Source organism: Myripristis murdjan, chromosome 20 (genome assembly GCF_902150065.1).
Source record: "Myripristis murdjan chromosome 20, fMyrMur1.1, whole genome shotgun sequence".
Taxonomy (NCBI): domain Eukaryota; kingdom Metazoa; phylum Chordata; class Actinopteri; order Holocentriformes; family Holocentridae; genus Myripristis; species Myripristis murdjan.
This window is the reverse complement of record NC_043999.1, coordinates 14,750,572-14,766,062: the sequence shown is the minus strand read 5'-3', so window position 1 is coordinate 14,766,062 and position 15,491 is coordinate 14,750,572. Positions and strand designations below refer to the sequence as shown.

The window sequence follows — 15,491 nt, the reverse complement described above, 5'->3', positions numbered from 1 at the left end:
CAGCAACCTGTCATCACTGAGGATGAGGGGCATGCGCACTGTAATAATGTTTTGAAAATGTAGGTACACCAAATCGTAAAAAGTACAATTGGGTTTTTAGTGAGAAAAATTCCAAATAGCAGCAGACATTGCTGTTGCCAGACAGCGAGTCTGTCTGGCAACAGCAATGTCTGGCTAGAAGTATTTTTGTGTGTATAATTCATATATACATTGCTTTACATCGTGGCACTGGATGGTACTGGAGCACGGTAAAAGGAACACTGAGAAACCCATTTGCTTTTTGAATGGTGGGCAATATGACAATGTGTCAGCTAGGCTACAACTCTGTATAACTCAAGTTTATTATTCACAAGAATAAATGACCACATGCATTAATGACAGAGGGTTTACAGCTACGAAAAAATATGTGCACCAGGGGATGGTTTTCCCTACTCTTCTTAACTTATTATGCAACTCCCAAACCATTCAGTGTTTTCACATTTTTCCAGACCTATGTAGGAAATGAGGGAGAATTTGTGTATAACCTACATGTGCTGCGAGGCATTAGGGAAGAGCTCGGAGTACTGCGGTGCTGAGTCTTCTGGGCCATGAGGGGCAGCATGGCTGATAACCATCATCACAGGACGGTGTGGGTATATCTTCTTGGACATGAGGAAAAAGTTGATGCTATCGTTGGTGATCAGATCAGTGAAATAGTCCTGGAAAAGAGGAACAAAAACAACAAAAAAAATGTCTTTATCAAGTGTTATAAATCACATCTAATGAAGGCTAAAAGTGAAGGCAGCTTTGAAAAATCCACACAAACAGAAGCATTGATAAACTGCAGCAACATCCATTCTGACATGTTGCTTTCACTCGTTCAGTCATTTTCAAATCAGTGGAGAGGGGCCAATGGGGATATGAAGAGGGGCCATTGAGTACACTACGGTACCAATCTGTCGAGTCAACAGCTGGCAGCTTGCCTGTGTGTGTGTTTGTGTGTACATGTGTGCTTGCGCATGTAAGCGTATGTGTGTTTGTGCGAGACTGTGTGTGTATGTGTGCGCTTGTGTGTGAACCGCTGCCTCATCAGTGAGTCTCTGGAGTATTGGATGTGACACCACTTGATAGTGAGAGGAGCCTGGCACTCTCAACTGGTATGTTGTTATGACAGCTACCTCCCTCCACTCTGCGCTATCCATTCTCTCTTTGTCTTATTTTACTCCATTCTACACTGCGCTGCTTCACATTCTCCGTCTTTCTCTCACTCGTTCATTCACAGACAAACACACCCACACACACCCACATAGGAGATAACAGTATGCACAAATCAGGCAATCCTTAAAAGTCATAAGCCCCAGGCTATACCAGGGGATGGGGTGGACTGAGTTGTGAGTTGAATAGTAGGAGTTGTGGAGAGCATGTCCCGCAAGACCTTAATTCCTCTGTTTCTCTTATTCCAACAGAACGGGCAGCGAGAAAACAACTGGGACATTTAAGTGAAAAGAGGTTTTTCAAATTTGTTGAGCAGGCGCTGAGAAATACAAGTCACTCCAAAGGCATTTGAATCACAGGATTTGGCATTGTCATATGCAGCAACCCAATGGCGTGACTTTTTTTAAATCAAAGCCTAGATTCCAGGCATGGTGGAGGATTTTACACGTAGGTCCCACCCTCCTCACGGCAGCATTTGCCAAGATTCCACCGGTTGATTAGGCTTTCTACCTGCATGTTGGCATGTACTGCTGCTGCCTGGCGCACAACATGCAGAAGGGAGTGCCAGGTTCAGAATGAAAGGGCAAAGGGTGATTTCCCTGAACTGTCAGAAGTGGGATTGGTTGATTCATCTTGTCTCTATTAATAGCCTTTATGGGCAGCTTTAATGGCTTGGCGGCTGCATACAGTATGCCCACAGAGGCTGGCGATTGCTTGCACATGGTAAAGCATTGCCATACTGGTTTCCACTGTCCTGCCAACACTCCAAAATCTGAGCCACTGCTGCTAAGAGCGCTGGCAGGTCAAAAGGAAGTGAGAGTGTCAAGGGGAACGGCTGGCCAACTACCATGAAATGGTTATAAAGGTGAAGAGCTTTGTTTTCTCCGAAGCTATTTGGAGAAGATTAACACTGAGTGGCATGCGCAAGAAGAGTATTCATCCACATATGCTGTATTTCTCAGAGACTGCATTTTTTTTTTTTTGATGCTAACATTTAAGTTTTAAAAACAACCTACATGGTTTGACTTAACAATACAGGGCTTTGTGACTTTGAATTTACAAGAGTTTTACAAGATGTGTGGCCTGCTTGTATAAAGCTCCTGGATTGCTAAAAGTTTTAATAACAACCTATACGGTTTGATCGCTAATGAAGCAGGGTCCTGTAGCTTTGAATTTGGAAAATTTTCACAAGATAAGTTGTCTGCTTACTCCAGGCCCCTGCTAACATTAGTGGGAATTTGTTCTACCAATGACAACACTGACTTACCACATCTGGCTAGCAAGCCACGCTTCTGCTTTGCCTTCCTATTACAATTGTCTTCTGTCATGGAATCTGAGGAAAGCTTAATAGGTGGAGTGGGGGTTCAAAATCAGCAGGCTTATTATGAATCATATCCTCACAGAGTTTTTTGACGAGGACCTTAACCTCAAAAACCTCAACCTCTCCACAGATGGAAAACTAGATGTAACCTAAGTGAATTAAATCTCTGGGCAAACGCCTAATCAAATCACAATGACTTGGTGTGCCAACTGCACTCTCTGTGATACTCTGACCCTCTCACCCTGTGGGAGCCTGCGAAGAGGATCTGCCATCTTTCTAGCGGTGGCAGGTTAATGGGTTTTGGCAGGCAAGTGCCCAAAGTGGGTCCATTTGGTTTGTAACCACAATCTGCTGACCAGGTCCATGTCTCGTAAACACCTTCCTTTAGCTTGTGGGTAACTTTACACCTCAGTCCAACTCAACAAGCAAGTCATTTGGCATGGGGATACCAGTCCAAACATTTGTTTGCCCATCCTTTAGGCAGACCGTTTTAAAACTCAACTTGACGCATATCCAAACCATGAAACCTCCTTGTGCATTCCTCATGCCCCCAGGACTACGCTACATGGGAGGACATTGACATGGAGCTGGGAAAAGAAACTGACAGCTCTTGCAAAAACATTGACATAAGATGGATGGCCGATGACACACAAAACTGTGCAACAACAACACAGAGCTACTGCACTGCTCATCTCCAATCTGCAGGGGGCAAAATGAATTCTCCCTCCTTCACTGTTGTTCTACTCATGGCAAGAGAGAGCGAGAGAGCAGAGAAACAAGTGTAGGGTGCTAATTTTCACAGGCAACACAGGTCTCTCATAATCATGAAGTTGTTTCTGTTTTACAGTGTCTAAATGCTGCGATGAGGCACGTCAGACTGAAGAGATGCTTAAATATGCTGCAGAAAGAGGAGACGCCACCTCAAATCAACACATCCCCTTTAATTCTCAAATGAGAATTCCTGCCAGCCTGGATCAGAACACGATGATAAGTGAAGTGCTCTGATATCTATATTTAAAAGTGGGGTGGAACCTGCAATTAGTCTGGAGAAGTCTTTATATTGGGCCATAAAGGGAAAACAAATAGGTGATTGAATTAATGGCCCCTGTTTAGGAATGGTGGGAACACACCAGCGGGCACATACCTTGGCATAATCTGCACCATGTTTCTCCTTGTAACCATTCCGACAGACGGTGTAATTATAGAAGCGGGAATTTTTGATCAGCCCGACCCATTCCCGCCACCCAGGTGGGATGTAGCTGCCATTGTACTCGTTGAGGTATTTGCCGAAGAAGGCTGCAGGAGATAAAACAACAAAGAAGAGGTTTCTTTTAAAATGCAGTCACAGGTCAACATCAGTGCATGTTATTTTCTTCGCAATCCTGTTTGTGCCTTCATACCCCTACCTGTATATGTCTTAAATTTGTGAATATGTGTGAGTGTATCTGTGTGCGTGAGTCCAATGTATAATTTTTTTTGCTTGTCTCTGTTTTTCCCTGGCCTCACTGCACAACATTCTCCAGTGGGCTGGGCAGGGAGCCAGCCTGTCCCGGAGAGGGCTAATTGCAGACTAACGCATCAGCTTGAAACCGCAGGCCGTGCTGCAGCCCACAGGACCCCATTGAGCTACCCGGTCCAGCGCCTGCCTGTCACTCACATAGACACTGTCTGATGAGACACGACAGCGACCTGGCACCCTCACCATGTTTGCATTTCTCACAGCAGACAGCCAGGCAGGCAGGCAGGGCGATGGACTCTAGCTTCCCGTAAAAATTTGCATTGACTCACAGGAGTGAATGTAAGAGGGCCAAGCAGGCCATTTGAGCTAGCAGTGACTGACGGAACCCTGGCCAAAAGCAAGATGGGGCCTGCTGTGGGTGAACCGTCATAACCTGAAAACTGAAGGAACATTTTAAGACCCTCTCACCCCTCTAAATCACATCATCCGCTCCCATACAGTATCTTCCACCTCTACTTACGCTGATACCTCTCCTGTCTAATTTACTTGGCTGAATAAAATGAAAAAAACAAACAAACAAACAATGAAATATGTCTTAGTTTACACTTGTTTATAACATATCATAATCTAGGAACACGGGAGTACTTACATCCAATACTTCTGTGGATCTGACTCTTTGGCAACCTAGCTTCAATCTATATTACTGTTGTTACTTTTACTGTTACTGTTTACTTTAGTCGTTTCTGTTGCACTCAGCTAAATGCATAAAATATGAAGTGTAATGTGAATGTACCCCTTGTTTCAGAACATTTGAGCCCTGATAAGAGAAAGAGTTAAAAACATTTTTTAAAGATTATTTTTCTTGCATTTTTGCATTATTTGACAGTCACAGTTGAGAGAAACAGGAAAGGCAGAGGAGAGAGAGGGGATGACATGCAGCGAGTGGCCTGAGGTCGGCTTCAAACCCAGGTCACTGCGATCAGGACTCATCCTTAACAAGTGATACGTGCTGGGTCGCCCCAAGAGTTAAACATTTTAACCATACGTTTTGTGTAGAGTAAAGCGGCCCTGTATGTGAGAATGTGTGTGTCCACCAACCTGTCCTGTAGCCAGTGTTGTTGAGATAGACTGCAAACGAGCGTGGCTCATGCTGGGCTTGCCACGATGGGGAGGAACAGTTCTCATTGTTGGTGTAGGTGTTGTGGTTGTGGACATACTTGCCCGTCAACATGGAGGAGCGTGACGGGCAGCACATGGGTGTGGTAACAAAGGCATTGGTGAAAGTAGTGCCTCCGTCCTCCATGATCTTACGAGTTTTATTCATCACCTGTAAAGAACCTGGACAGCAACAATATGGAGCTCAGTGCTGAACACTGAAATCTGTTTGAATTTTGCAGCATACATTCCTAGAACTTATAAATAAATCACTGCGCCAATATACACCATGCCAAATGGTGTATACTAGTGCATACTATATTATTTTCTAAACAAATAAAATTTTTATTTAATTTCCATGTGGATAAACACAGCTAAAACTCATTAGATAGCCTGATTTTTTTCTAACTGCGTTCTCTGAGAGACGGCAGTAAACATAATCATAATCCATTGTGCATGAGGTAAACACAAATAAAGCGGTGCTTAGGCCAGATGGTCATTCAGCTCCTGCTTATGGTTTCCATTTAATATTTCATGTGTGGCGGGAGACTACAATACATTCATAAGTCTTGAAGATAACATCAAACCCACAAAGGCAAACACAAAGAGAAAGATAAACACAGAGTAAGAGAAAAACTAAGAGAGATGTGCAGAACACAATGTGGAGAAAACTCAAAATTTAAAAAAAAAAAAAAAAGAAAAATAGAAAAATAAAGAAAAATAGGGACTAGAGCCATGGGAAAACAAGAACAATTGTGTCAACCTTACCCAGCTCCACATCCTGGTCGTCCGTCATGATGAGGATGATGTTGGGACGGATGTTCCTGCGGTCTCTCTGGATACGACCCCTCAAGCTCTGAGCTCTGGTGGTAGTGAAGGCCAAACTGCCTGGAGCCCAGCCCAGAGACAAGAGGGCCAAACAGGCGAGCCATTGCACCAGCATGGTGCTTGAGACAGAGGAAGGGGATAGGTAGGCGAGAGGACAAATGGCGAGGTGGATGGAGAGAGAAGAGGTCCAGCCAGGCCACTCACTCACACCAGTGGCGCTCTCACAGCCGCGCGTGAGTCTGGAGAAACAGAGGAAGAAAACACAGAGAGGCATTAAAACAAGGGAAAGGCAGCGATCCATACCAACACTCTGCTGTTTGTGAGTTTGTGGGAAAAAAACATACATGTACTGAGCAGAGAGAAAAAATAGAAAAAAGAATTTAGGAGATTTTAAACCACTAATGGGAACTGAGAAGTGGATTCTATTCTGGGAAAGACAAGTCAATGAAAAACCCAGATTCCCTCTAGGAGCATTTCAGCATATTTACTTCTGAGAAATTGTGTACATCCGCACACAAATCATAGTCAAACACACCAATACATCCATAAACCGAAAAACCAAAAGGATTGTTATAAGTTGAGCTCTTTAAGGTCCACCAAGTAAAAGCCTCTCAAACAGATCCAACATATGTTGTGTGTTGACTGAATTATACTCTCCACTGAAAAACAAAATCTTCTGACCTCAAGTCTTCCAACCTTGGTTGAACTAACAAGCAGACCTCAGCTACCCGTGAAAACTCTTCCACATTGTAAGCAACAAAGAGCATCGAAGGTGTAGAAACACAGATCTCACCTTGGAAAATTACGTGAGTCTCATGGTGTGGATTTTTTCTGGTATTATCCTTGTACTTTTTCTTGTTTATTTTCACCCAGACAAGCTAGAGTTTGCCTCTGTCCTGTGCGAGATAACACACACCAGCACACAGAAACTCTAACTCTCCATCTCTCAACTGGAGGGCTCTTGTTCAGCTCACTGTGCTGAGGACACACCATTGGCTGTCCACACTCAGACACCCACAGCCACTCTCCTGCGCGAGCCAATCGCAGCCCAGTTTCCACCTGTCACTCAAAAGTCACCCCCTGGTGAGTCAAGCGTGACAGAGGGCCTGTGGGGAGGATGGGACCACATTGGGGGGTGGGGTGAGGGGGGTGGAGGAAGGGTTCCGCTACATTAACCCCATGCCACTGTCGCCAGTCACAGATTTATACTGAGTCATCCGAGCCCTTTGCAGTCTCCTGCTCACTTGCTCAGACACAGCCAGCAAGCCATGACAGTGAACAACATCCCAATGTCATGGTTGGTCATAAAAAGTCTAAATAACCTCAGGCTGAATGCACAGCCTCCCTTCCATTTACAGTGCTCCCAAGCCAAAGAACTCCCCAACTTTAGAGAAAAGCGTGATTTTCTTGTCCCTTGGCCTTCATGAGTTTACTGCTGGAGAAATCACATTTTTCAAGTCCTGATGATATTAATCTTTATATCCAGGGTGTGTCCTGACAAGGTTAAGTTCACAAATATAAAAAATGAAAAATACATTTTAATTAGCAGATGGTGGTAAGGACATCTTTCAATAAGAATAATATATCTCAAACAACCGCTTGTGGGTGTTAGATGAACGATGACACTGTAATAATGAGTACTCCATCACTCCCCATGACAAACTGCCTTGGGGGCAGCCATCTTGCTGAGTGGCACCATACTGCTCTCTATTCTGAGTTAATGGCCTGGAAACAAATGGCAGGTCTGCCACACCTGAGCCTGGTCAAACCCCACTGGGTGGCTCCGCCCTTATCCTCCGCATGACCATAAAATATCAGCCCCAACTGTCAATGTGCAAAGAGGACCGACAAATTCTTATTAATAGAGATGTCTGCATTCATTGAAAGTCACTAGATAAGTGAATCAGAAAGAGGTTTTAAGAAGGGTAATGCAAATGCAAACATAATTGTCAGTCATGTCCTTTACTGATGATCAATATTGAAGCTTTACTTCCTTACACTAAAGTGGCATACATGAATGTATTTGGCTCCTTTCTGTAAATCTGCTTTTTCAATAGATATAGATGATAAGTATCAGGAAAAAATGCCCCGCAGGGGATAGCAGTAAGAAGATGACAAGATGGATGAGGTCTAGGATAATATATCCTGTTTAGTTATTGCCACAGGCAGGACCTGACATCAATATGTCTGAACAAACACATGAGCACAAAAACACACACACGCAAAGACACACACACCGACACATGCACACCCTGACTGATACAGAAATAGCCCACATCAGAAAACCCAAAACACCTGCTCTGAGTGATGCATCTAACAGATGGTCCTGCCATGAGACGATGTCTGACAATACCACAAATTATGCTCAGCCTCTCCCACCACCCCACCCAACGTAAGAGTTCTGTGATTGGATGAGGAAAATCATGCTGGACATTTGAGAAGTGAGAAGGGTCTTTGCTTTGCTTTTAAATGCTTATATGCTTTTCCTCCAATGGGATGGCAGTTGTGATAAGCAGAGAGTCTGATGGAGCCCTTAGAGCTTTTTTGGAGAGCCTTTCAGACAGGCCAGGCAGCCCAGTCATCCTGACAGCCCTGTGCAAACACTGGCGCTGTTTGGACAAACCCCCCTCCAGCACAGGGTGGGCAGAGTGCACAGACCCTCACATTGGATTACACACACACCCAACAAAAACTACTGTAAAAACACATGGTGACACGCGCAGAAACACACATACAGGCAGACACACACTTTTCTCCCACAAAAACACACTCCTGCTGTGAGGGTCCAGCACTTCCTACATATGTGGAATTGCTTCCCAGAAACAATACTAGACAATCACACATACTCAAGTCTCTCACTCTGTGAAGCCATGGAGGATCTGAAATCAACTGTAAGCCAGTCAGCCAGCTAGTGTAATGTTAGCACCCAGCACACATTCAATTTGACATGCCAATGATTCCCAGTAATAGCCTTTTCATGTGACTTGAGGAATTGAGAAAACATACAAGGAGGTTCATTGTGCTATCTGATACAAACCTTGCAGTGCTAATGTGGTCAGCCATGGCTATGTCAATAGCTACACTGTCTTAAACGACTGGGATGGCAGGGCTAATAAAGTGCCACACAAAGTGACCCATGTGATGTGGCCCAAAGTGATGCAGGCAAAATGGCGCAGCTGCTCTCTCGAATGAGAGCAGGCTTCCCCTTGTCCTCTGGGTCACCTCTCGTCCTAACTCAATTTCACCGGATCCACTTTCCTGCCTGGGTCACCTCAAGTTCATTTTTGACCAAAACTGATTTGCGCAGCTTTGTGTCTGCCAAAGGTTGCCCTACATCATCTGACAGCTATCCTTCTCAAAGTGCCCTCTTATCCAAGGAAACAAAACCTGCACCATTATTCATGAGTGTAGCATCCCCATTTCCATGACATTCTGGCATAACTATGAGATAGGGGACACACAGTTGCTAGAGTGGAGCTGACTGGTTAAGTGACAAGGCTGGTATGTAGAGATTAGTGACTGTTGTTTGTACAGCAGGCTGGGTGGATGGATGGCAGGGGGCTGGCAGTATTAAGCCCTACGGCACGGCAAGCAAGGTAGCAATTCACATGGTGGAAAACTAGAAAGAAAGAGAGACTTGACTAAAAACAACTTCCCAAAAGGAAATTTGGCGCCCTTTGAATTCAAAGTCACTTCTTCCTTACATACTTTGAATCTGAAAACAGTGAGGCATTAAAGCAGTTTTCCATGAGTGTCCATGTATTGGAGTGGACGAACATACCAGTGGCCATTTTTGCCTCAGGCAATTGATCCAGCCAGCAGTCCAGTAGCTCCAGACATGGTAATGAATATGCCAGTCAGGAGCTCTATGGTCCATAGCATTCTGGAGCGTTTTCTTCCGCACACACAGACAGTACACACACAAAAACACACACACACATACACACGATGCACTAACACCTAAGTGGGGATAAAATGCTACACATTGTCTTTCCTCAGCATGAGTGCCAGAATACAAACTTTATCTAGTATGGATGAAATACAAGAATCAGACTGTGACTGCTTTAGTCGAGACAAAAATTCATGAAACAGAGTTATTGCTAAAATTTCTGGTGAGGGAGACTATAAAATCAACTACAGGAAGCAGTGAACGCTAAATACAGAAATGTAAATAAAAAATGGTAGGATTACCTGCAGTGGGAGTAAAATCAGTGTGTTCAATCACACAGCCACTTGTGAGTGCTCTTGTTTTGTACACACTCTTGACAAAGTGTATCAACAAGCTCTTGCCTTCAGGCACATTCAGAGACAAGAGGCAGCAGGAAATGAACCCACGCAAAAGATAGTTGGATGCATTACAACATAAGACTGAGGTAAATATAAGATATAACATGAGTAAATAATATGTGCTGACATCTGAAAGTTATTATCGACTTGGCTCTGTTGCCTTTGCTTCTTACCTGTCTCCAAAATCTGAGTTAAGACAAATGTTGCCAATTCTAATAACCTCTTGAGAACCCTTTTGTGAGAATTACTTATGTCTCATGCCATTTTTATAAATCCTTCACTTTGGCTGAGTCATTTATTTACCTCATCTAGCCTGATAGAAGCAGAGCAGGCTTATATACATCTGTGGAACAGACAAGAGGCCTTTATTTCTGGACAGAGTCAGAGGACTAGGGACTGCATTGTTTCTCTTTCCTCATTGTTTTGGAGGATTAGGACTAATGACCCTTTAAATGAGCCTTTACTGTACTCATCATGGTTAAGCTGGGAGAGGAATATTGGGGACGGATGGGAGGAACGCAAAAGGCCCGGCAGTTCAAAGAAACCAAACAAAAAGGGCACTATGGAGTTTTCAGACACACAGCTGCCAGAGACATAAAAAATGTGCAATTTTCAGATTAATGGCCATCAACACTAGGAACCTTTCGCACACCTCAACACCCCACTAATCTTTACTTTCATGATAGTAAAGGTTTTTTTTTTTTTTTTCCTATTGAAAACAGCTCCTCCACTTACTCTCCTCTGGCACATGACCGAAATGCTCCAAGTCATTTTGGTATGGCTGCACAGACAGCTGTGCTTTGTGCACGCTGTAAAGTCAAACATAATGGAGTTGCAGGACTGTTTGGTTGGTTGGCAGTTGTGCCCTACAGTTAGGGCCTCAAACCACACACCCTTCTGCCCCCTGACCCTCCTCTGACCCGCGTGGTATATGGGTTTGATGGTGGCTTGTTTAACCTAACCTCAACCACCTGAGGCTACCCACACACTGGGGTTAAGAGGGGAGAACTATGGGAAAAGAAAAAAGGAGGGGTTTAGGGGGGTTCGGGAGCGAGGTATGAGGCGACAATTAAAAGTCCTGTGGAAACAGTACTGTGATTGGCCTGCACATTTTTTCAACCGTGGTACACCAACTACATCTGGCTTGGCTGTTCAGTCAGCAGTAGTGGTTTGTACATTTATCATCATTGAAGGGACAATAGAGACATAAAAGGATGGCACATGAGGACTTGTTCAGTATAAAGACATTGATTGATAGCCAGAATCCACATTCCCCTGAAAGCGCAGTAACGGCATAATTTCTCAACCTACGTGGGTCTGTCCTTGGACTTTGGTTCTTGTTCTAGTTAACATAGAGGGCCGGGAGGTGAGAGGGTTCACATTCCCAAAACAAGATGCTGGTCAAACCCAAACCAGATGCCATGGCCCCCTAAAGTAAATCAGTCATTCATAAAGGCCTTCGCCATTAAGGACAATGGCCATTTCAAAGCATCTCAAATCCCCTCTTATTTTCTCTCTCTCTCCCTCTCTCCCTCTCTCATATCTCTACGGCAGCCAAGTCACAGAGGAACAATGGCAGAGAGAGGGGAATTAAAGTCCGATGGCATAGTTAGAATTCTGTAGGCTGTTTTTTTGTCTATAGACTTCGAGACTACTGGTAACAGCAAAGACCTCTCTGTATGCAGCTCGAAGTCGGTGCGTTCAAAGTACACCCATAAGAAAACAGAGAGCTACAGAGGTAGTGTTGCAGAGATAGAGATGCACTTTGTGTAGTGGAGAACAGGGAGAAGGCTCTTGATTTTGCCTCAGACCTGCCCCACAGCGCAGTCTGATTGCTCTCACTCCATTTCTGAGGGGAAAAAATGATTGCGGACCAGCCATAGATTAATATTGAGGTTTGTCCAAATGTTTCTCTAATCCGAGGGAATTTGGCTGGTCTGCTGCCATGGGGCCTGACGAGGGCCTTTACACTGAGGAGGGCCTGTGTCGGGACCTGCTGTGCCCAAGCATGCCAGGGGCAGAATATTGTGCCCACCAAGACCCACCCGTCAGCCACACTGGGCTCACTGAAGGGGAGCTCTGTCCCAGCACACTCTCTTGGCTGCGTATACACACTGGGAAAGGGCTCAAACCGTGGTGTTTTCAGACTCTTAACTCCACTGATATGTTTGACCAAAATGCCCAAATCGGTGTAGGATCTATGACCAAATTCCAGGGAGAAAACCAAGAGCAAGAAGCAGTGAGAAGGAGACATCACTGGCTCTTTGTTTCAGGATGTTTACTGAGAAAATTGCTACAAACACCACTCTTCACCTTGCACGGCACATTCAGAATCTTTCTCTTCAGCTTCCCGTATGCCCAAAAACTGTAAACCTTCACACATTAGAGACAGAAATGATTCCCATCCACAGGTCTATGGTTGTATTTAGCCTGTACGCTGGTCATTTTAATGAAGAAGAATGGCCTCAATTCAGTGAAATGTGAACCTGGACTGGCTACACGCATGGCTCTGTGTTAAAGCCCTCATGTTTCTCTCTGACCTGGTAAGAGACCCTTTGTAGTGCCAAGGCTGCCAGGCCACCCCATCAATAATTATGGATGCATGTAAATATATAATTAAAAGAATCCTGGTCCCACAGACTTCAAAGCCGAGCGGCTTGCCAGCCACCAGGTGGTCTGTTGGGAATCATGAGGGGCTTTTAGGCACCCTAAGAGGGAAATGATTAAAAACCACACAAGGCTGTTTCAGAAAGGGGAGAAAGGCTGCCTGTGTGTGTGTATGCATGTATTTAATAGGGCAGCATCTAATGGTTACTTTCACTGTTGATAAATCTATTGATTATTTTTTAATTAATTGATTAATCATTTATTCTAACAACTTCCAAAAACTTTTTTGAAGCTTTATAGAGCACAAAAAGATGTCTTCAGATTGTGTCATTAGTCTGACCAGCGACCTAAATAAATAAATAAATACGACTGAAAGACTAAAATGACCCATTATCAATTGCCAGAATTAAAGTTGATGAATTTTTCTGTCAATCAACTAGTCAGTTAATGTCCTTATTGTTTCAGCAATAGTATAATGTTGGTTTTATGTCCATAAGTATTGTTGAGCTCTGTATCTGCTCTGCCTCATGCTGGTAACACAAATGGGGGATTAAGGTTAGCCAGTGTGATTGTAACAAACAACAGTGATGTCATGTACCCAAGGATATGCATTATATGCACCGAGCTCAGTGTCTAATTTTCACATGTAACTGTGCTAGTTCCAGTTAGCATGTAGCTCTGGGCATGCTCGGCTCTGGAAACACTTTAAAAGGATTCTTCCAGGAGACTTGTTTTTAAGTGTGGTTCAACCTTACAAGTGGAAAAACAGATTTACCAAATGAAAGGGTGAGGAAAAGAATGAGAGACACGGAGGGAGCAAGACAGATAGTGAATGAAAGGGGAAACCACTTCTGTGATTTATTGTGTGATATGAAAACATGGAATCACAATCAGAGGATCAGCAGCCACAGTTACAGTAAATGGTGTGAGCCTGCAGCAAGTACTTCCTTGTTAAATCTATTCTGAGCCATGAATGGAAACCATTAGTGACAGAGGACGTTAGATGAATAAAATACAGTGCATTTATATTCCTCTAGCCTCTTTCCTGTCAAACTCCCATCAGAAACACACTATCACGCCGAGCAAGCAAGAGGCAAAGAGAGGGGAGAGGGAGAGAAAGAGCTGCTCACTCACGGGTGGCTTTCTCGTCTCTTTGACGCGTCAAATATACTCCAGATAAATGATTCCTTTTGCCACAAAAGTGAGCGATGCCAAATTGCTTCAATGGGTTTCCACTGAGGTAATTGTCAAGAATAAAGAGATTGACTTCTTTTCCATGAAATCAGCAGCGTGATGGCACAGAGACAGAGCGAGTGCACTGAGTTTGGATGATATTTTCTTGCTTGTGCTCAGTGCTTTACCCACTTCATTAGGAATGTTCCCTGACTACCAACTTGAGAGGTGCAGCTGAGCTGTGATTCTTAAGACTCGAATCCCCTTTCATGAATAACATGGGCTCTGTCAGGTGAAAAAAAGGCTTGCCTTCTTGAGTTTAACACAACTAGTAATGAGTCATTAGGAAGAAATGGGTTTTTCTTTCTGAAAGCACAGGTTATTCATTGACAATGAGGGAAACAAAAAGCGCTGCTGGACAATGACCCAACCTGGAGAATTAATGACCTACATGGACTGTGTGGTGATTAATGTGACCTCCCCCTGGACCACTTGCTGAACAGATTTGTTAAAAGGCAGTGAAAATGTTTTCAAATCCTACACAGCAATTTGAGCTTTTTTCAAATATAAAGGAAATAAAATCTGAATTTCTAGTGTTCGTGGTAGAAGTTGAAGTCCCATCACATGGTCTGAAGGACATTTGTCAAAACACAGGAAAAACAGGGGGAAAGGTATAAACAGTGCTTTCACATTAAACATGAACTAAAACAAGAAAACAAGAAAATCATACTGCCCATGCTATGACACAGACCTGTGATTAGCTACAAGTTAAAACCAAGCCAAGGATGTTGAGTCAGCGTTGATAACCATAATGTCCAGAATATGTTCTAACTGTTTTATATAATACCTCAGACATTCTTACCTGAGATGAATGCTTTCTGCAAAGGTTTTACTGCATAGCTACTCACCGTCCTAATCGTCACCTCCCTGTTCTGTGGGGACAAGATGACCATTTCCCCATCCATTGCAATAGTTATTATTACAGATATTTGTTATTAGCAAGTGGGTCCAAACAATTTACACATAGCCAGTCCATACTGAGTATTTTGAAAGCTACCTGAAATCGTCTGATCAGCAGAACTAACTGCTAAACATATGAATACACGTTCATACAAAGTGAATAAAAGTGAGGGAGAATCCAAAATGAATGGAGGTCAATGAGCAATATCCCCAAAATTATAGCATGAACCGAAATAGTTCTCCACCTGGTGGCAAGAATAAAAAATCCTGACTAAAAAACAGCCACTGGTCAATGTGGATTCCTCAGAGGCTGAGAAGATATAGTGGCTCAGTCAGCAAATCCCAGGCAACTGTACTGCTGCTGGGGTGTGAAACAAAACACCCCCAAAATGTGGAGCATGTGCAGGCATATTCTCCGCACCCTGCAGACAAACATAGACCATGAGAACCAGCCTGTGTGACCCTGGGTGCCATAAACAAACTTCTCCATGACTGGGACACACCAAC

At 43.8% G+C, this 15,491-nt stretch overlaps 1 protein-coding gene across 8 annotated transcripts in view; it reads right to left on the bottom strand.

Annotated features, from left to right (window-relative positions):
- sulf1 (sulfatase 1) overlaps positions 1 to 15,491 on the bottom strand; it is a 95,416-nt gene that overhangs the window by 19,689 nt on the left and 60,236 nt on the right. For all 8 annotated transcript variants that reach the window (XM_030078954.1, XM_030078951.1, XM_030078952.1 and 5 more), the window contains 4 exons: positions 5,898 to 6,196; positions 5,073 to 5,312; positions 3,660 to 3,811; positions 529 to 698 (listed from right to left, as the gene is read on the bottom strand). In XM_030078954.1, coding sequence (XP_029934814.1) covers positions 529 to 698; positions 3,660 to 3,811; positions 5,073 to 5,312; positions 5,898 to 6,072 — 737 coding nt within the window. In that variant the 5' untranslated portion in view covers positions 6,073 to 6,196. The remainder of the gene's footprint in view (positions 1 to 528; positions 699 to 3,659; positions 3,812 to 5,072; positions 5,313 to 5,897; positions 6,197 to 15,491) is intronic.